The sequence below is a fragment of the Poecilia reticulata genome, linkage group LG20, assembly GCF_000633615.1.
Source record: "Poecilia reticulata strain Guanapo linkage group LG20, Guppy_female_1.0+MT, whole genome shotgun sequence".
NCBI classification, from domain to species: Eukaryota; Metazoa; Chordata; class Actinopteri; order Cyprinodontiformes; family Poeciliidae; genus Poecilia; species Poecilia reticulata.
Genome location: NC_024350.1, coordinates 15,127,851 through 15,147,364, shown reverse-complemented (window position 1 = coordinate 15,147,364; position 19,514 = coordinate 15,127,851). Strand labels below are relative to the sequence as shown.

General features: G+C 41.4%; 2 protein-coding genes across 3 annotated transcripts; one reads left to right on the top strand and one right to left on the bottom strand.

The window, feature by feature from the left end:
• Nucleotides 1–439: 439 nt before the first annotated feature.
• Nucleotides 440–12,580, top strand: mybl1 (v-myb avian myeloblastosis viral oncogene homolog-like 1). Its single transcript, XM_008396248.2, has 16 exons — nt 440–936; nt 2,290–2,398; nt 3,755–3,826; nt 3,995–4,087; nt 4,917–5,137; nt 5,216–5,414; nt 5,494–5,568; nt 5,860–5,970; nt 7,257–7,484; nt 7,565–7,930; nt 8,028–8,167; nt 8,253–8,367; nt 8,452–8,544; nt 8,662–8,760; nt 8,925–9,116; nt 9,689–12,580. The coding sequence occupies exons 1-16, from the start codon at nt 914–916 to the stop codon at nt 9,812–9,814; spliced, it is 2,262 nt and encodes a 753-aa protein (XP_008394470.1). The 5' UTR covers nt 440–913; the 3' UTR covers nt 9,815–12,580.
• A 2,722-nt stretch (nt 12,581–15,302) lies between these two features.
• Nucleotides 15,303–18,589, bottom strand: si:dkey-97a13.12 (uncharacterized). Of its 2 annotated transcripts, XM_008396250.1 has the most exons (5): nt 18,443–18,589; nt 18,165–18,196; nt 17,642–17,809; nt 16,864–16,928; nt 15,303–16,345 (listed from the first exon to the last, which is right to left on the bottom strand). In XM_008396250.1, the coding sequence occupies exons 1-5, from the start codon at nt 18,507–18,509 to the stop codon at nt 16,111–16,113; spliced, it is 567 nt and encodes a 188-aa protein (XP_008394472.1). In that variant the 5' UTR covers nt 18,510–18,589; the 3' UTR covers nt 15,303–16,110. The 2 variants fall into 2 exon arrangements, with proteins under 2 accessions (XP_008394472.1, XP_017157320.1); XM_017301831.1 differs by lacking the exon at nt 18,443–18,589 and having other exon boundaries at nt 17,642–17,828; nt 18,165–18,197.
• Between the last annotated feature and the right edge of the window lie 925 nt (nt 18,590–19,514).

The following is a 19,514-nucleotide window of genomic DNA, read 5'->3' as shown; positions in this document are numbered from 1 at the left end:
ATGATCAATGCATCGCATATTTTGTTTAGAATTTAGGGTTAATTGTATTTTTAAATATGTGGGTTTTTTTTTTATTGGTGAATCAGTATAAGGAATCAATTCAAAAGTTTCCCTTTTAGAGATCAGTTGCTGAAGTAAATGGTCTTTTCAATGATATTATAATTTACAGAAATGGATCAACCGTAGTAAAAACTTGCTGCTAGAAACCCTTGCCCTGACAAACATCCTCTTCCCTGAAAAGGGCCCCTGCCCACCCCACTTTGAGCCCCCACACTCTTAATGAAAAGGTCCATTCTGCTGTAGAAGTTGACAGTACAGTGGTCTAATTGAATACCCGCCTCTTCAAATCCTCAACCAATGAAAGAAAAGCCTGTGGAGGATCCAGCCAATGAGCGATGAGCACTTCCACAACGGTGACCTGTTAGTTTACAGCGCTCGGCCACTTTGTCCAATCAGCGGTGAGGCCGCCTGCACAGAGGGCTGGGCGCGAGAATCGGCGGGATGGACAAAAATTATAGCGCTACACAGAGGTACAGACGGAGGAGAGACTCTGCTAGAAACATCTCTGAGTGAGAGCGAGGAAAGCCCTGTTAGGTCCTCCGTCTGCAGACTAGCTCTTTACGTTGCGACGTCGCATTATAAGCGACAAGAACCAGAAGAAAATAGAGTGACGCATTTTTCATAGCAACGATGTTATCGAAGGTGAACAGCGCTTTTTGCTACCCTGCAAATTTGATGTAACATTGCCTCCAGTTAGCTCGCTGGCTAGCCATACTCTACCAACTGAATGCAACAACCTCTCGCTGATGACTGAAAGTGGTTTCTATGGATAGACAGTTATTACTGCGGGGTTTGAGAGCGTTGCCAAACACAGGTTTGTCTTTGAAGAGGTTCAACCGTCCCACCCGCTGTCATGGACAACGCGAAAACACGCAGGTAGGTGCCATCAGTCTCCATAGTAGAGTCATGTCACTGTTTGGTTCGCCTGCCATCTGCCGTAGATAGGTTTTGTGTCATTGTCCTGTAAGAGAGGGCTTCAACTTATTATGGTGCACCTGCACATAGAAGGTCTAGGGTGCAATAAATAGGTAGTAAACATCACTAGCTATACTTTGCAATAAATACGTAAGTTATAGAAAACATACATTTACAAGCAGAAATAGATACAAATCTTATATTCTGGTTGAATGTAGATAAAATAGCCGCCCCAAAGAAAATAAGCATTACATAATTGCAGACCCCCCCCCCATAATTATATAAATACACCTGTAAGGAAGGACCTTCTTTTGGCCTAGCGTCATAAAATGGCTATTGTTAAAGAGCACTAGTAATAGTTGTGTAATAACCTATTTGTCGCAAAGGCATATTTTAAGTACACTTTTTATAGTAATTTATAAATGCTTACCATTTGCCATATGTTGTATGATGTTGTAATTAGTCAAAAGTCAGTCCAGCCCTTAAGCACACAATAAGGTTTTCTACCAACTCAGAAAATCTTTAACCTTGTGTTGTGTTGAAGACACGAACCTTCTGAATAATGCCATGAATTCATACTGTATTTCTGTAGAACCTTTTATACGATACATTAAAAATAAAAATACAAGTTATTAACCTGCAATTAATGCTGATAGAAAAAATAAATATATAGTGAATAATTCCACATAAATGAATAAGATAGTCAAACAAGAGTGCAAAGCAGTACAGGCCGAAAAATGGCTAAAATGCTAAAATTCCTGCGAGTTATGTTAAAATGAATAAATGCATAATCAAATTAAAAGTATTTTTAAACTCAAAACAAAAGGAATAATCTATTCTAAAATTTGACTAATAATGAAATCTCCCTATTAGAGACTCTGAAAATTTAGCAATTTGAAAACTCACTGCCAATATAAGCTCTCTAGCATTTGGCCTGCTGTCATTCCAGCTAACATGCTAATATTAATCGTAACAGTTTGTCACTTGGAGAAAAAAAAAGTTATGAGAAAGGTCAAACTAGACTTGTATTTACTTGTACACAACATCTGTGGTTATTTCAACAATAAATGAAGGCATGTTGAAAGTAACAACTGGATTTGTTTGTAAATTCAAATATTCAATATAGTTAAAGCCAAAACATAAACTAGATAAATAAAAATATTCCATCTGTTTTGGATTTAGAACTTGGGAGCCAACAAGAAAAGCAAAAAGTGGTACTAATCAGGAGAGGTTATATGGGATTATATGGGATTTTTATGTCATTTTCATTTCTGGGGTCTTTGTATTACAATCTTCCTGTTTTTATTATTGCAGTATTTCTAGCCTTGATGAGGATGAAGAGCTCCACTCCACAGACCCAGAGAGTAAAGAGAAGAGCAAAGACAAGAAGCTGCTGTGTAAAGTGAAATGGTCCCGAGATGAGGTAAGAGCGTGATGGTCGTTAGCATGTAGGGTGTGGCCTGAGAAGAGACTGAAACTGACTTCTTAATGTTTGCATAGTGACCTGTTGCAAATTGTAGCATGCTTAAAAAGTGGAGTTGGTGTTTGTCTGCTGATTTTTGCATGTTTCTGGTCATCTAACAGATTTTAAATATGGGCAAAAATAATAAGAGTAGATATCATATGGAGTTTTGAAATCAAAACCAACCTGACTGTGTGGAAAAAGTAATTACCCTTTTGTTAAATAATTAATGAACTGTTAGTAAACAAATTTGCTGATTTCAGGCCCAGTTACTGCCTGACCCATCTGATCAAGATATATGGCCTCTCTGGCCACATGAAGTAATATATAAGATTGTAAAAAGCTCCAGCTAAAGGCTTAAGAACAGATGAGAGACAAAGTCTTTGGCATCTATCAGGGTACCAAAGTAATCTCTATATAGGTCTGAGTCTCCAGCAAACCACAGAGAGACGTTTTCCACAGATGCGCAAATATTGGAACAGCACTGAACCTTTCCAGGAGTGGCTCATCCAGGATGTCGTAAAATAATCCAGAACAACATATAAAGCTCCGCAGATCTCACTTGCTACAGTTATGGTCAATGTATGTTATTCAGCTATAAGAAAGAGATAAAATGGGCAAAAATGGCATCCAGATGCTGTGATGTAACCTTGGACCAACCATTCAACACTAAAAACCATTCGCCATCATTGAAATAAAACAGTTCTGCAAAGAAACATGGGATCAAATCCCTACAGTGTTCTAAGAGTTTTGTTTAGCAATTGCTTTTTCACGTGGGAACAGGCAGATTGGTTTGAATAGCTTTTTGTTCCCTAAATGAACAAAATCAATTGCCATTTTTTTGTTTTTATTTAATGAAATTATCTCAGGGTGTATTCACACTATTAAAGTTTGTTTGGTCCAGACCTAAAGAGGACTTTATTCTTTTTTTATTTGGGTCGTTTGATTTCATATTGAGCTTTTTTGCAAGCGGACAATGATTTTTAAGTAAAACCAAGCGGGTAACGATCTTTGCTTCTATTGGTGGCATGTGGCAGAGCACAAACCCAGACAGAAAACAAACATGCTAAACTTGTACTATATTGTATTCGCACCTGAACAAAAGGTCTGGACCAATGGGAAAATAAACTCTGGTTCTTTTAAAGCGGACAAAAAGTGGCAGGTCTGAATACATGCTCTGTCTAATATTAACTTCTTTTTTTTTTTAAGAATCTAAAACATTGAAGTGAAAGAGGGAAAAAAGTCAAAAGAAAACTAAGAGAGGCAAAAACATATTGAGTATTTAATTTTTTTTTTCTTTCTTCTAATTTTTTTAAGGATGAAAAACTTAAAAAACTTGTGGAGCAGCATGGAACCGAATCCTGGAAATCGATAGCTACCTTCTTTCCAGTAAGTGTTATCACAAAACAACATTTTATTCACTCTTTGCCTGCCAAAGTTGTTTACCAATTGCATTAGGACACTCGTGTGGCTGGGAAGTCCCAGTGAGTTGCAGTTTTCAGGGCCACAGTTTAGCAGCTGGTTCAGGTTTTGAACTTTCTGTGTCTGCTGCCACAGGGGAGGACAGATGGTCAGTGTCAGCACCGCTGGCAGAAGGTCCTCAACCCAGCGCTGGTAAAAGGACCCTGGACAAAAGAAGAGGATCAAAAGGTAAGTAGAGCTGGGAGTTGCTGAAGATTATATGGGAGAAATAGGAAGGGTGTGAAAGAACACGGCACAAACACAAATACCACCATGTGCAAACTGTTATTTACCTTCAGGCTAATTACGCTCTGCACACATTAAACAGTTCCCAGAAATTATTGCAACAAACAATAATATAATTGTGTTGAGTCTATTTTCAAGTAATATCATCTTAAAGGCATAATAACTTAAGTACACCCTCTCAAAGACGAATAAACTTAGTGGAACTGGAAGACGTTTTAAGTGTCCAAAATAAAGCACAGCAACCAAAAACAATAAATATAAAGGAAATAAGAACGGCACACAATCTAAACCATACGTAAAATTGATTATGTAAATGAAACAAAATTGCCCTTAAATAAACATTAATCATCGTCAGAATGGAAATTATCGAGCTCATTTTAATTGATCATGTGATCAATTGATTAATTACTTTTTCCAACAGTCTTAGAACCAAACATTAATGCAGGTCAATCACATAAAGCCCCTTTGAAATCAGTACTTGTGTCGTCCGGTGCTTTCTTGCTTTATCACCTTCTTGTATCACTTTGCAAATCATTGTTGCTAAAAATAACCATGAATCACGCCTGACTGAATCCAAACATTACAAACCAGCTACATCTAATCAGAGCTGTTGCTTAAACTTGACCTGCCAGCTGTGACATCACAGCATTGCTTAGTTCTGCCAGAACAGCCGCATGAGGATTCTGCTGTTTAGCAATGCATAGTCTCTTTGCATTTTCTGTATTTTTCTATAAAATGTCTCCATGTTTCCTGTTTTGGGGTGTTTGTGCAGGTGATCGACCTGGTCCACAAGTACGGCCCAAAGCGCTGGTCAGTGATCGCAAAGCACCTGCAAGGGAGGATTGGAAAACAGTGCCGCGAGCGTTGGCACAACCACCTGAACCCGGAGGTGAAGAAGTCGTCGTGGACGCAGGAGGAGGATCGGATCATCTATGAAGCCCACAAGCGGCTCGGCAACCGCTGGGCGGAGATTTCAAAGCTGCTTCCTGGCCGGTAACGTTGCCTCAAATACGTGTTCCTTCTTCTAGCCGGCGTCCAGATGTTTAATGCCGTCAGTCATTTCCCTCACAGCACAGACAACTCCATCAAGAACCACTGGAATTCCACCATGAGGAGGAAAGTGGAGCACGAGGGCTACCTGCAGGATGGCGGCAAGTCTTTCACCTCCTCCGGAAACGGGAAAAGACGGAACAGCAGATCCTGTCCTCTGACTCCGACCGACCCCCAGCGCTGTGGTCTCAGTCCTCTGCCTGTGACGGCTTCCAGCCAGGTTCATTTCAGCCTCCGCGTCGCAATTCATCTAAAGTCTTTCACTTGAGCTCCTTTCAGCTTGGTGCTGTGTGTTGCAGGTGGGGAGTTTTTCCTACGATCCTGCCAGCGGACACATTATCGACGGCCTTCCTGAAAACTCCAGCTTTGTATCAGTGAGTCTTTGTTTAAGTTAATGCACATAAAAAATTTAACATTTCTCTTTATTTTCTTACCTTGATTGTTACACTTGCTTGTTGTTTGCTAACTTTGGACAAATCAAGCCAATCAAACACTTGACTGTCCCGTTTTTTGTTTTTGTTTTTTTTCCTCATCTAACCCTGAATAATCAATGTTTGTGAATTTGTTATGTTTTGTCCCCTCTCTTTGATTATCTTAACTCTTATAACTCTTTCCCCTTCCTCTCTTCTTGTCGAACTCTCCTCCCTCATGTTCGTACACTGCAGCCATCCTGCCTGGATGATCCTGACAGAGAACAGAGAATTAAGGAGCTTGAGCTGCTGCTTATGTCAGCAGAGAGCGAAGTCCAGCGACACGTGCAGTGCAGAGGTTCACGTGTAAGAACACACTCCGTGTGTGTGTGTTTTAGCAGACTTAGCTAGCATCCTGTGTGGGTTTTTGCAGCTGTCATACGCTGAAGAAAAGCTCATTTTAAAACAATAGTTCAAAATTGAATGAACAATGAAATATAAAACTTGATCATTTTTATATTGTCTGATAAATCACGTCTAGTGGTTTGACATTTCTGAATGAGCTTTTATTTCTGTGTATAGCACAAGATTTGAGCACATTTATGCGTGCCTGTAGTCCTGCTGTATTAAAACATATTCCATCTCATATTTTCCTCTGGATTAGGCTGAAGCTGCGCTTGGTAGTCGCCTCACTACAGTTGCACCCTTGAAGCTGCTCCATCCACCCCTCATCTGTCAAGCACTTGTTTTTAACGCCCCTTTAGTCTCTACTGTCAAAACTGAACCTCCGCGTCTATTTATAGCATTTATGTGCACAAAAGTATTCAAACCCCCTGACTAAAAAGGGATTTTATGTGATAGCCCAACACAAAAGTAGCATAGATTTGTGAAGTGGAATTAATATTTCTTTACACAAAACAATCGTAAAAGTGTGTCATGTATATGATTCCTCTACATGCAATCCAAGAGGAAATATTGCTTTCAGAAATGTAAGACTAACCCTGAACATATCATCCTCGTGGAAGCATGGTGGAGGCAGCATCATGCCATGGGGATGCAGTTGGAGTTTACCGGAGGATTATTGGGTGGAGCTAAATGCAGGACAATCCTGCTGGAAATGTTTGAGACTGGTCCGGACTTCCACCTTCCAGCTGGACAACTCCAGCAACCACTAGGTATTAAAATTGACCCTGTCAAATTCCTAAAAGATCTAAAAGAAAACAAATCTTGGGTCAGATTTCTCTTTCAACTGAATTGGAAGAAACGTTTCAAAAAAAAAAAAACTTGCAATACAGCAGAATGTGGTTCTGAACGGTATTGACACTGGCAGCCTGAATACAAATACATGCCACACTTTTCAGATTTTTGTGTATAAACAATTTAAAACAACTGTAAGTGATTTTTAAAAAATTATTATTATTACACGTTGCATCACATAAAATCTTAATTTAGATTTAAGTTTGTAATTTTACAACATGAAAAATTTCAAGAAAAAGGGAGAAAAAAAAAGTTCAAGTGGTATGAATACTTTTGCAGTACGTTATGTGCATATAATGATTCACGTTTTTGTGATTTAAATCTTTTGCCAGCGCCTTTGTTCTGCAACATGAAATCTTTTTTCATAGCTTTCCCGTTTTTTTCCTGACCCTCAGAGCGTCGAGCCGTTCCCGGCCTGGTCAGACAGTCTGTCTGAAGACTCGATGACCACCAGCAGCAGCCTGGAGGAGCAGGTGGAGAGGGGGCCCTGGAGAGGGCCGGACATCCCAGCGCCACCCCCTCAAGTCTCTCCGAGCAAGTTCCTGACCGCAGAGGCTAGCGCTGTGCTCTCCAGCCTTCAGACCATCCCAGAGTTCGCAGAAACCATGGAGCTGCTCGATTCGGTGAGTTACAAGAGCAACAGCGGAATAGTTATGATCAGATATAATGGATTTATCTACAGAATGTTTCTTCCTCCTGGCAGGAGCCTGGAACCTGGAACAACGTGGCCAGTTTTGACGTGTCGAACGCAGCGACGCCACCCAGGCACAGCCACGCAGACTTCACCAATCTGCTGCAGGAGAGGACAGTTTATGAGCCGGTGGGCTACACCGTCAACAATCACACCGCCATGCCAGGCCACAATGGCCTGTCGTTTGGCTTGGTCGCCATCGCCTCCCAGTCGCCCATCATCAACTCACTGAAACCCGGCAAGGATTCCAGCGGGAGGAAGAAAAGGAGAGACAGAAGACAGCCTCTGTGTGACAGGACTTGCTCTTCGTTCTTGGAAAACATGTCAAACTCTCCCAAGAAGACGCCCACAAAGTTGCACTCATGCGCCACGTCAGCAGTAAGATGTTTGCCTTGCTGCCTTTTTGTCCTCTTACAGTTAATACAGAGATGTTGCTTTAGGCGTTTGTTTTGACTGTCGTGTTTTGTCGCGTCAGTTCTGCAACATATCAGCGACGGAGCTTCTGAACCTGGAGGATCCCGCCTTGACCTCGACTCCCGTGTGCGGTCAGAGATGCCTCCTCAGTACGCCTCTCCTCAAGGAAAACACACCCAAACACCAGAAAGAGAACGATGGGTAAATAAAGTGTGCCGAATACATTTCAAAATGTCATTATTTCAGGACAAAATATAGTGACACTTTTTTTTTTTTTTTTTTTCAGTTCCAGGACCCCTAAATTAGTTAAAAATGCTGCAGTCCAAACCCCAAGAACCCCGACTCCATTTAAAAAAGCTTTGGCCGCCCAGGAAAAAATGCACGGCCCATTGAGGATGGAGGTGAGGCGCTGATCATGAGGCTGATTGTTATTTTTACTCTGCAAGGGCTGTCATTCATATTCTTCTTCTTGCTGCGTTTTGTAGCCGCAGCCTCTGGCGTTCCTAGAAGAGGACATCCTAGAAGTCCTGAAGCAGGAGACAGGAAGAGACATCTTCAACAAAACAGACTTTCATAACGTATGCCACACTGACCTCTTTAGCTGCTTTGTTTGTTATAGAAAATGTTTGATATGGCTGTTTTATGTTCTCCGATAAAGAAAAAGTGACAAATAAATGTTTGACTTGTACATTTAGATGGATGGTCCAGCGAGAAAAGTGCGCAAGTCTCTTGTATTAGACCCCTGGGTTGAAGACAGCCTTGACGTCTTCCAGGAGCAGCTCAACAATGCACAGGTGAGTCAGTCTGACTTCTTCTTTCATCAAGGCTCGACGTTGAGCCTGGTTTGTCTAACATGCAGTATGGAGGACTGTAAGGAAGGCTGAGACTGTTCTCTTTCAAAACCCCCTGAGAGAAACCCTGTTTTCAACAACAGCATTTACCTCTCATCATATTTAAGATTTCAGAAGAAAGTCTGATGGCAAACTCTTCGCTGGTCACCCCGGTCACTGAGGAAGACGAGGGCAGGCAGCCAGCCTCTGAGAAAGACAAGTCCTCGTTAGGAGTCCGTGATCACACCCACTGCTTCTCCAGGCCTGAAGCAAAAAACGGTCTCTCCTCACACAAAGAACCAAAATCATCTCCTGCACAGGTATGTGAAACCAACCTGCCTGCACGATGCAGCTTGCTTTTGAATATTTCCTGCATTTTGTGGCAGACATCTTCCCTTTCCGGCTCTTTATTTGCTGTTCAGCTGTAAATTGCGCTTCTTGTATTAAAGCACATTAATAAAAATCAACTAACCTTAGTAATCTGTGCACTCTGTGGTCTAAACAGTATAATAGTCATTTTTATGGATTTAAACCAATAATATCCGCAGGTTTTACATTTATTTTTGGAATTAAAAGCCATATAGCCACAATCAATAAAAACAGACATGTGCATACAGATGTAGGGTTGTTCTCGCTTTACTAAAATTATAAAAAGTAACCGCTGTACAAGAAAAATCAGTTCTAGCTTCCTTACTATAAGTGATGGCTTTTCAATGTAACGCAGATCGGACTGCCGCAGTATTTATGCAAATGGACAAACATTGAAGGTTCTGGAGAAAAAAAGTGTTCCAGGTTGCATAGTGTGCGTTTTCTGTAAGTTTGTTACAGATCAGCGGAGCATAGAAACCGATTGCCGATGGCCAAACTAACCTCCGGTCCCGCGTCCCTGCAGGTGAGCGACTGGGAAGCAGTGGTTTATGGGAAGACAGAGGACCAGCTCATTATGACAGAACAGGCTCGACAGTATCTGACTCCCTACCCGTCGTCCGGCTCTACCTCAAGGGCTCTCGTCCTTTAAAGCCGTCCCCCACTCCCAAGCAAGCAGCACTACGTCCGTCCAGCACCTGAAACTGTCCACTGAGTCCTGAAGGAGACAATCTAGTGACGCAGATCATCAACACTGCCAAGGCCCTGACTGCCGGTACAGTTTATAACACATTCCTAGGTCACCTAGTCTTTTTTACTTACCTACATCTTTGCCTACAATAGAAACTATACAAATATAGTCTGTACTACTAGCGGTGGCTGCTTCTGAGCGATATATTCTTAATATATAATTTTAAATGCCAGGAAACACATGTCACGATGTATCTCCGTCAGCTTCTTTTGCTAACCTAGTCCGATTGCTGTTATTTGATAAAAATCACGCACATGCCACATCTCTAGCTTTTTTCCGGCTTAACACGAACTTTAAAATCACACTACAGGTTTTTAACAAGACGCCCAACAATAAAATTCCCTTTACTTTAAGCTAAAACAAACAAAATGCAGCTGTGTGTTTTTGTAAATAGCAATCATTTGAGACGCTTAGTCCAAGCTGGTGTGAGGTTTTGAGGAAGAGAATGAGAAGCTGTCAGTCAAAATTGCACTACTGAGAGGAGTTTTGCTGCTGAGAAAGGAGCAGTGTGTTTCTTCAGTTTTATTTTATTTATTTTATTTTATTTTATTTTATTTTATTTTAAAAGGGCAAACTGGATAGCACTTGAGATGGTGTCTGTCTTACAACACAGCGTTTCCGATCCGAGACCACGGAGTCCGTGGAGACATCAGTTGAATGTATTTCATTGCAATGTACATGTGAAAGAACCTCAAACGTGGAAGGGTACCTTTTATTGTTTATCTCTAATTATTTTATTTATTTTCTGACTCTTCTGAGACTTAGATGTTAATATAAATTGGACACCATGAAGTCATGACGTTTTCGCTTTTTTTTTTTTTTTTAAGTTTGCTGACAATAACAGCCTAAAAATCATATTTGCTCTAAGCATGTCACTGTTTAAATAAACAAAACAAAATCCCCTTTGTCAGATGTTTCATTGTGACGGTCAATACTGACACGGTTTCACATCACAAACGTCAAACATTTGGCTGAGAAGGACCGCGTTTTTATGTGAAGGCTGTAGATTCTTATTTATTTAAAGTCTACTAATTTATTTATTTCTTTGAAAAGGAAACCTTTAAGAGAAACTATTGAAGAATTTTATTATCTTTTCTCTTTAAAAAAAAAAAAAAGAAGAAAAAAAACTGAAAGAAAACAGGACCGGGCTGCCATTCAGTTTATTATCACCAAGGTAAAAAACAACATGCACTGCCCCTGACTTTAAGCTTCTATGAAATAATTCGGCAAGATCTTAGAAAATGATCATTTTATAGATGTTTGCATGACCTTGTAACATTTAGATCTAGGATTTCCCCCTCCCCTTAAATCAAATTTGTTTTGCAATTAGGTAGTAGGACTCTATCTCTGAAATCTAATCATAGACAAACTGCACTTTTTATATGTATAAATTTAAACTTTTGTTTGTTTATTATCATGATGTAGCTCTTTGTTTGGGTGTGTGGGTTAGTTTGTGATGAATGCTGACATGAAGGATCTGCTGCTTGATTTTTCACCTTTTGTTTCTCCTGTTTGGCTGCAGACGTGTGTACTTTAACTACACTAAAAAAAAAATAAAATAAAAAAAAAACTTGCAATAAGCCGTTTTTGTAGGCAGTTGTGTCCTTGTATGATGCTGACATTCCCTGATCAAATCCTAACTTCCACACTCTTGTTTTTGTTTTTTTTTTGTTTTTTTTTTGCTGATCTGTAATTGTTATTTATGTTTCATGCTGGGTTTTATTTGCTCCAAAAGTCAATTATGGTGAAAACTATTATTAGTATTGGACAATAACGGATGCTGGGCAATGTGGCTTAAAAATTAAATCTCCTGATCTTTTTCATACCAGATCCAATTTCAAATTTACATTTTATTTTTTTATTTTTAAAGCATTCTTTCAATTTAAAGTCGTTTTGATGAGAAAAAGAAACACTGCTGGGACTGACCCGAGCTCAGTTGACTGAAGAAACCCCTAAATGACAACTACAGATCCTGCACTTTATACACTCTGGATTGTAAGTAAGAGCAATACAGCAAAATCTGACTACATTTAATAAGTGCTGAACAAGTCTTGTCTTCCATTTTAGTAGCCCGACTCATGATTATTTGTATTCTTACTGAGACTTCCTGTAATCTGCACTACAGCTGTGAATCTTGTGTTGTCAGCGTTTAGTGGATCTAGCATTGCCTCTAATCTGGATTATCCTCCATTTAGACCTCTGAGTGAGAATAAGAAGGAAATCTTGTCAGGGAGATCGAGAGGAAAGATCAGGAGAGTTTGGTACAGACGGTAGACTAACATCTTTATAAGCGATTTCTACTTGGATGTGTCTAATCTGTTCATATGTGTGTGATCTGTTCCTGCGGGTCGGTTTGACTCGTCGTTGTACACTGCATCCATTGAATCCAAGTTCATTTGTTTTGAAGTTAACAGTTCTTGACAAATACTATAGGTGTTGAGGGAATTAAGTACAAGCACAGGATGCTAGCAGCTCTGTTTACTACTGTAGTTCTGCATGAGCAATAAACACAAGATGCTGGATGAATCGCTTTTATAAAACGTGCTGTTTAATGTAGCAATTTCAGTAACTGTCATAACCAAGTTACCTTAGATGTCCTGCCAGCTCTCTTTTTGTAACCTTGTACTTTATTTGTGAAAAATAAATGCTTCTTGTCTTGTTGCATCACTTTTTGTGTCTTTCTTTCTCTGCCAAGTCCAAATTCTTCGGTGGTTCCCCCCATTGTGATAAAGATTTGTTATGATCCTTTAGGGTTTCTGACACGGTCACAGCAGGGGTGGAAAACATCCGGAGCTTTTGCCAAAAGCAAGAGAGGAGAGACTTGCAACTGCGAAACTCCTTTTGTGATTAATTCAAGTATTGTTCCCTAATTGAAGCTGAAAGTCTACTTCAGAGGAAACTGGGTTTGAGCATAAATAAAGTGGTTAAAGATGGCTCACTCTTCAGGGAGAATACATGTTTGGGCATGTTGTCATCTTGGCTTGAAGGTCCAGCGACACGAGCCCCCTCCACCAGAACAAGACGCCTCTCCACAGGGTCAGCTGCTGGCCCTAAAGGGGCCCACTCACCCATGACTTAATGCCCCCAGGGTCCTTTGTCCTTTAGGCTGTTGGTTTTACAGGCCCATTCACTCGGTCACCAACCCCCNCACCCCCCCCACCTTCCTCCCACGAATGGCGTGAGCCAGACAACATGCCAACCTGTTCTGTTCTGCAGCAGCAGCACGCGCTCATGTGAACAGTCGACACACAGACACCTCCCTGGTCCTAACCGGAGATGTCCAGCAATCCTTCAACCTCAAGTTTTATGCAGAACTAGAGATAATTCAGAGTTCCTTCGGTTTTATTAAACGCTTATAAGCAGTCAACATCTAACCGGCAGTAGATAACTGGCTGGTTTCGTACCTTTTTAATAGAGCCTTGCTCTAAAGGGAAGCATTTTTACATCAATCTGAATCACAGGTGGATTAATTTTTAGGGAAACATTCAATACGACTGAAATCTCGATCAGTGAATGACTCCACAGCCCTTCTTCTTTTTTTTTTTTTAATTCAACTTAGAAATGCTTTTTGCACTGAGGAAATGACAGAGAGCCTCAGAGGAATATTTCCCCCACACACACACACACTTGTAGGCATGTGCACAAACTCCCAGAAACACACTTTGGCTTTATGTGTGTGCGAGACAGCAGATGGGAGCCCATTATAAGGATGACGGCGCAGTCATCTGGCAGGCAACCCGTTCCCCCTCCTCCGCCCCTTCCCCCGGCAGACACCCAACACAACGCAGCGGGGAGAGGACGGCCTTTTAGGCGGGAGACTCCGCAGCCCCTCCGAAGTGTGTGTTTTAAAATTGGACTGTGGCGTTTGCAGGCCAAATTAGGTCACCGTTTCCACTGCTTGCGTACGTGCAAGTCCCTGTGAGAAAGATCCAGGCACAAGTTTATTTTCTAAGGTAAAAGTAAAAAATTTTATGGTTTTTATTTTAGGATTTTTTGTTTGTTTGTTTGTTTTATTACAAATATACATCTGAAAAGTGTGATGTGCTTTTGTATCCAGTTTCTCTTAGAAATAAAATCCAGTGGCCTTCAGAAATCAGCTGGTCAGTTAATAGTTTCATCAGAGATTAGGCTGAAGTGCTGTTTGCAGACTGTCACAAACCACATAGGACTCAGCAAAAGTGGAAGAAGACGCTCCGGTCTGATGAAACCATATATGAAATTTTGGTCGACATGCAACGCGGCGTGCGTGTTGGGAAACAAATGCTGCTTACATCTCCAAAATGCACTGTTGAACAGGTTTGAAGTGCAGTTTTGGCAGCGTTGGAACTATTTTCAGTTTTAGTGTACGGACGAAACTATCTCGCCGCAGTTCCAGAAAGAGACCTGGAACTGGGGCAAAGGCTCACCTTCCTGCAGCACAACAACCATAAACTGGTTCAGATCAGAGCGTGTTTAGACGGAAAATTTGTAGAAGCGTGTGTGAAGACCTGAAAACCAGTGTTCAAACCAAGCTACGCCCGTCTAATCTGACCGAGCTTGACCTATTTCCAAAAGAAAACAGTCTAAAAGTGGCAGAGGCCTTCTCCCCTCCCTTTCCCCTAAAAAGATCTGCAGCTGTAACTTCAGCAAAGCTCCAACGTACTGACTGAGATGCATATAAATGCAAGCCACACTTTTCAGATTTTCACTTGTAATAAGATTTGACAAAAAAAAAAAAAGCAAGCAATATTTCCTTCCACTTAGTAATTACACACCATCTTGAGGTTTGTGCTTTGTAGACAAAATGTGAAAGAAATCAATGAGCATGACTTCACTTGTAAGGCGTCGCGAGATTTTCTCATTGCTACGTAAAGAAGCCACAGAAATCCCCTCAGATTTGGCTTCGGATGACCGGAGTGGTCGTCTCTCTTTGCAACTTTTACACCTTTAGTCCTGTGCAAAACGTGCCTCCCCACTCTGTCCACAGAGCGCCCGCCTCCCACCGCCTCCTACGACAAAAGATTATACAACAGAGAAGATCAAACAACAACGCGGAGGGGAGGGCGGAGGAGTTTCCTGCATGGATGTCAAGGCCAAAGTTGGGGTTGAGTTTGCAGTTTGCTTCCACTGAAAGGAGGTGCGATCAACAGCCGCAGGGCCGTTCTTAAGAAGCACCACAGAAGAAGACACGCAGCAGCCTCCCGAGAGCTGCTTTTGTGTTGCCGGGACAACGGGCACCGTTCCTGCTCCACTGGCGAGGCTTTTCGGCAAAACTAGCTCACGCTTCCCTTCGCTGCTGGCTTTTATTTTGCATCGCAAAGAAAATGGAGGTTCACGGCGTTTGAAGCAAAATGAGCAGAGATGTGCAAAAAAAAAAAAAAAAAAAATGTTTCATGAAGATTAAACCGGGGAGTCGTCATGTGTTTTTATTGTCATCGTAATGGCTTATGCGATAAGCAAAGAGTATATGTGCATACATACATACAAAGCATAGCATGACGGGTATACGTTTCTTACAGCTACAAATATTTAATTGCTGCCACTGTAATTACAGTTACATTATAAAAAAAATATATCAGAAAATCTCTGCTCTGCCTACAGACTCAGCTGGCACAAATCAGCAGGAACAAGATAAGCCAACTTAGTTTATTTCTGGGTTATATATAAGTATAAATAAACAGGAGATGAGATATTTTACTACCAGAGCCTTTGCTGAGAAAATAAGCTTACCTACAGACAGCATTCCCCAAGGACAGGGAATGGAAAAAACTCTGAAAATTGTGGATTACTCTCAACTGATAAACAATATTCAGCGACACGTGTCATCCTCAGTTATAGAGCAGCCTTGGTTTCGATCAATGAAAATCTGTGTAATAATGGTCCAGTCATTTGCTAGATGTGCAAAGCTGGCAGAACCAAGGAGAATGAATATTTTAGTGTAGCCAAGTGGACTCCTCTTGACTTGGCTGCTGCTTTTGTGTCACAACGTTCTCCATGGTGTGCAGCGTGACGGCAGCATTCATTACAGCTTCTTGCTTGTTGAAATTTAGCAAAGACAAGAACAGTCGACTTCAGGCACAGAACAAAGAGGTTCAGACCTTTTTTTTTTTTTTTTTTACAAAAAAAAAGAGTTTCTGAAACCCACTTAATCTAAAAAAAACCACCGCCTACAAAGTCAACTCCTCTCAGTTACCATGGACACAGAAAGGTTTCTCCCCTCAGTCACCCTCGAAGGCCCCATTGGTGGCTCCGTGGCATTCGCTCTTTTTCCGGCACTTGGACAAGATCCTGTGGAGCAAACTTGGAGATCTGTGCAGCTGAGCTTGGGGGGCCATGGGCTCCTGCGGAGGACTTTGGGGCCTCCGCACCGGGAAGGGGCCGTCGTGCTTAACCTGGCTCGCATCCAGCCCTCCTCTGCCGCTCCCCCTCCTCGGCGCCTGCAGAATGTGTCCACTGGGGGACAAAGAGGAAATAACAAACACAAAGGCCCTGTTTATTCCCTGTGACCTAAATTAAGCTGCCGTAGCAGACAAGAGGTTACAAGAAGCCGAGCAGAGGACTCGAGTCTGGATTTGCAGGAGTTTGCGCAGAGCAGCTTTTACTCATTCTTTAGTATATTGATATCTGTGATTTAAAAGGTTTGAAGAAGAAACAAACATTTCTCTCTCACTCCTCAAATAAGAGGAGATTGGCTTCTGTGCATGTGTGTGTGTGTGTTGTTGTGTGTGTGTTTGGGGGGCTTGGCAATCATTGGGCTTTGTTATCTAATGAGAGGAGAGAGGGGCCACCTGTTCAGGGGGCGCTGGGAGGAGAGCAGCGGGATCGGATCTGGACATGGGGGGGGGGGGGGGGTGTGAGGAACATCTGCTGGATACGGAGCGTGAAGCGCGGTGTGCGGACTGGCTGAAGGTTGGGGGATGCGTGAAATTGTTTACGCAGTTGCTTCACGTGTTTATTCTTTCATCCCATACCTGCAGCGTTCGGTGTTGACTCTCAGAGATGAGCTTCTCTGCAAGCCTTTATTTGGCAGATTAGACTGAAACAAAGCACAGGATGACAAATTTAGGCATATTTAGTTGCATCTTGATAATTTTTTTTAAGTTAATCTCAAGACCCCACAGGCATCTATGCTTCAGTTCAAACTCTGTTTTGTTTTGCTCTGAGGATTTTTCTTGTTGCAGGAACACAAAAGTGGGCCCATGTTGTATAGTATATGATTAAATAGCCACAGATTCTGACAAAAGCATCCGCATTTTGAACTTTTTAAAATCTTCCCGTGTTTTGTTTGCATCTTTGCTCCAACAAACCTGAATCAAATGCTTGCATTCCCTCACCAGCTCTCACTGAGCTCTACAGAGGCCTGGTAACGAGCCATTTATTTGATTCAGATGAGTTGGAGAAAGGATTGCATCTAAAAAGGTTTAGCACCCTGTCTATATCAAAGCATATTCAAGAATAGAATTAGAATGGTCGAGTCAAAGTCCAGACATAAAGACAGTTGAAGTAAGGCTTAAAAAAAAGAAATCCATGTTCAAAAAGTCTATTCAGTCTGATTAAACTTCATCTATTTTATCATAAACACTGGTCAAATATTTCAACCTCTGGAGCTGAAAGCAGCTAAAATTACATCGAATAGTTATTAAAGACTACGGTCTACGGGGGGATAAGTACCAGTTTGTTCGTAGCTAACTGTAAAGACGTGAACATGAGCAGCTCTCTTTTGCAGCGTTACTGAACACATCCACCAACCTGGCTCAGCTCCATCACGCACGAGGCGGGGAAGTAGCCCCACTGGCCCTGCTGCAGCCGCCCGAACCACCTCCCCTCCTCGTGCTTGGACAGAACCAGGATGACGTCACCCGGAGACAGGGCCAGCTCGTCTGGCCAGTGGGGTCTGTAGCTGCGCACCACCACCATCTAGCGGACACAGAGAGAACTACAGCTTTTAAATAGGAGAGAAAATTCTGGATTTTTTTTCTTTTTTCTTCTTTTTTTCCGCCAAATAAATAAAAACATCGGGTTTCGCTGCTGAAAGTGAAACCCGATGTTTCGTGATCGTAACGTTAATGCGTGCAGGTTCACAGGCAGGACCGTGTGAATGGAGAAGATTAAGAGTCAAAGCTCAGAGATTAACTGCTGTGCAGTAAAATAGAAACCTTCAGTCTAGGGGTTACGACACAGTGTGGATCATTCATATGCAGAGATGTCGATTGAGTCAACATGCAATCATTTTAATTTAGGGCTGTTTGTGTAAAGAAAAACATAAACTTGCCTTTTCAGCTTCAGCTTTGTATCTATATCTCCCTGTAGTCCAGTGAGAGTGGAGATGAATCAGCAAAAAAAAAAAAAGGAAAGGAAAGAAGAACATTAGTTTAATCAAGAATGCATAACAAAAAGTCACCACCAATGCAGGTGTGGCGGCATCCCTGCAGCTGGATCCTTCAGTTGATCCAGTCAACCAGAAGAGAAGAGCCGACTCTGATCTAATAACAATAACACTAAATAATGTCACGCTAAACCAAACTTCAGTGCAGATGTGCTTCCACTCACCTTGTGGAGCAAGGACGGTGGTGAACACCTCAAAGTGTTCATTGCTCTGCATGTAGATGTGCTGCATCTTGCAGATCTGACCCCGACTGCTCCTGCTCTCTAAATAAATGCAGCTGACTAATCCACTGCAGCACCGCCTTGAGCTTCCTTCCTTCCTACCTTCCTTGTTTCCAGCAGTTTCAGTGAGTTTCACTGAAACATGCAGAGCACAATTAAGACCTTACAGAGTTTTTCATGTGAAAATGCACTTTTCATTTTTCTAGACTTCTAATGCCTTCAGGTCCATTTTTAAAATATAACAAACATGTTTTAAATGAATGCATTAGATGAAGTTCTACAGTGAACAGGCTTTGAACGTTCATCAGAAACTACACAAGAAGAAAAGCCAAATAAAAGTAAAGAAAGAAAGAGAGAAAGAAAGAAAGAAAGAAAGAAAGAAAGAAAGAAAGAAAGAAAGAAAGAAAGAAAGAAAGAAAGAAAGAAAGAAAGAAAGAAAGAAAGAAAGANAAGAAAGAAAGAAAGAAAGAAAGAAAGAAAGAAAGAAAGAAAGAAAGAAAGAAAGAAAGAAAGAAAGAAAGAAAGAAAGAAAGAAAGAAAGAAAGGCACCAGGAAGGACACAAACAACTTTGGGAGTAAGAAAAGGAAAAGTAGGACACAGAGAAGTAAGAGAGAAAGATGAAGGAAAGATGAAAGAGAACAAGGAAGGAAGGAAGGAAGGAAGGAAGGAAGGAAGGAAGGAAGGAAGAAAAGATAGGAAGGAATGAAGGATGGAAAGTAGGAAGGAAGGAAGGACAGAAGGAAGAAAGGATGATGGGAGCAAAGAAGGAAGGAAAGAAGGAAGAAAACAATATAAATAAAGATGGAAAGACTTAAGAAAAAAAGAAAGGAAAGAAGAAAGAAAAACAGAAGGAAGGAAAGAAAGAGAGAAGGAATGAAGGGAGAACAGAAGGAACAAAAAGGAAGGAAGGAAATAAAGAAAAGAAGGATAAAGGGAAGGAAGGAAGGAAGGAAGGAAGGAAGGAAGGAAGGAAGGAAGGAAGGAAGGAAGGAAGGAAGGAAGGAAGGAAGGAAG

Bases quoted from the DNA above. Each gene is read 5' to 3' on its own strand.
- mybl1 (XM_008396248.2), top strand. From the start codon at position 914: ATGGACAACGCGAAAACACGCAG. The intron at 5,569-5,859 runs GTGAGTCTTTGT...CGTACACTGCAG, and splicing joins AAAACTCCAGCTTTGTATCA to CCATCCTGCCTGGATGATCC. The intron at 5,971-7,256 runs GTAAGAACACAC...CCTGACCCTCAG, and splicing joins TGCAGTGCAGAGGTTCACGT to AGCGTCGAGCCGTTCCCGGC.
- si:dkey-97a13.12 (XM_008396250.1), bottom strand. From the start codon at position 18,509: ATGCAGCACATCTACATGCAGAGCAATGAACACTTTGAGGTGTTCACC. The intron at 18,197-18,442 runs GTGAGTGGAAGC...ACTGGACTACAG, and splicing joins CACCGTCCTTGCTCCACAAG to GGAGATATAGATACAAAGCT. The intron at 16,929-17,641 runs GTTGGTGGATGT...GCTTTGTTTCAG, and splicing joins GCGTGATGGAGCTGAGCCAG to TCTAATCTGCCAAATAAAGG.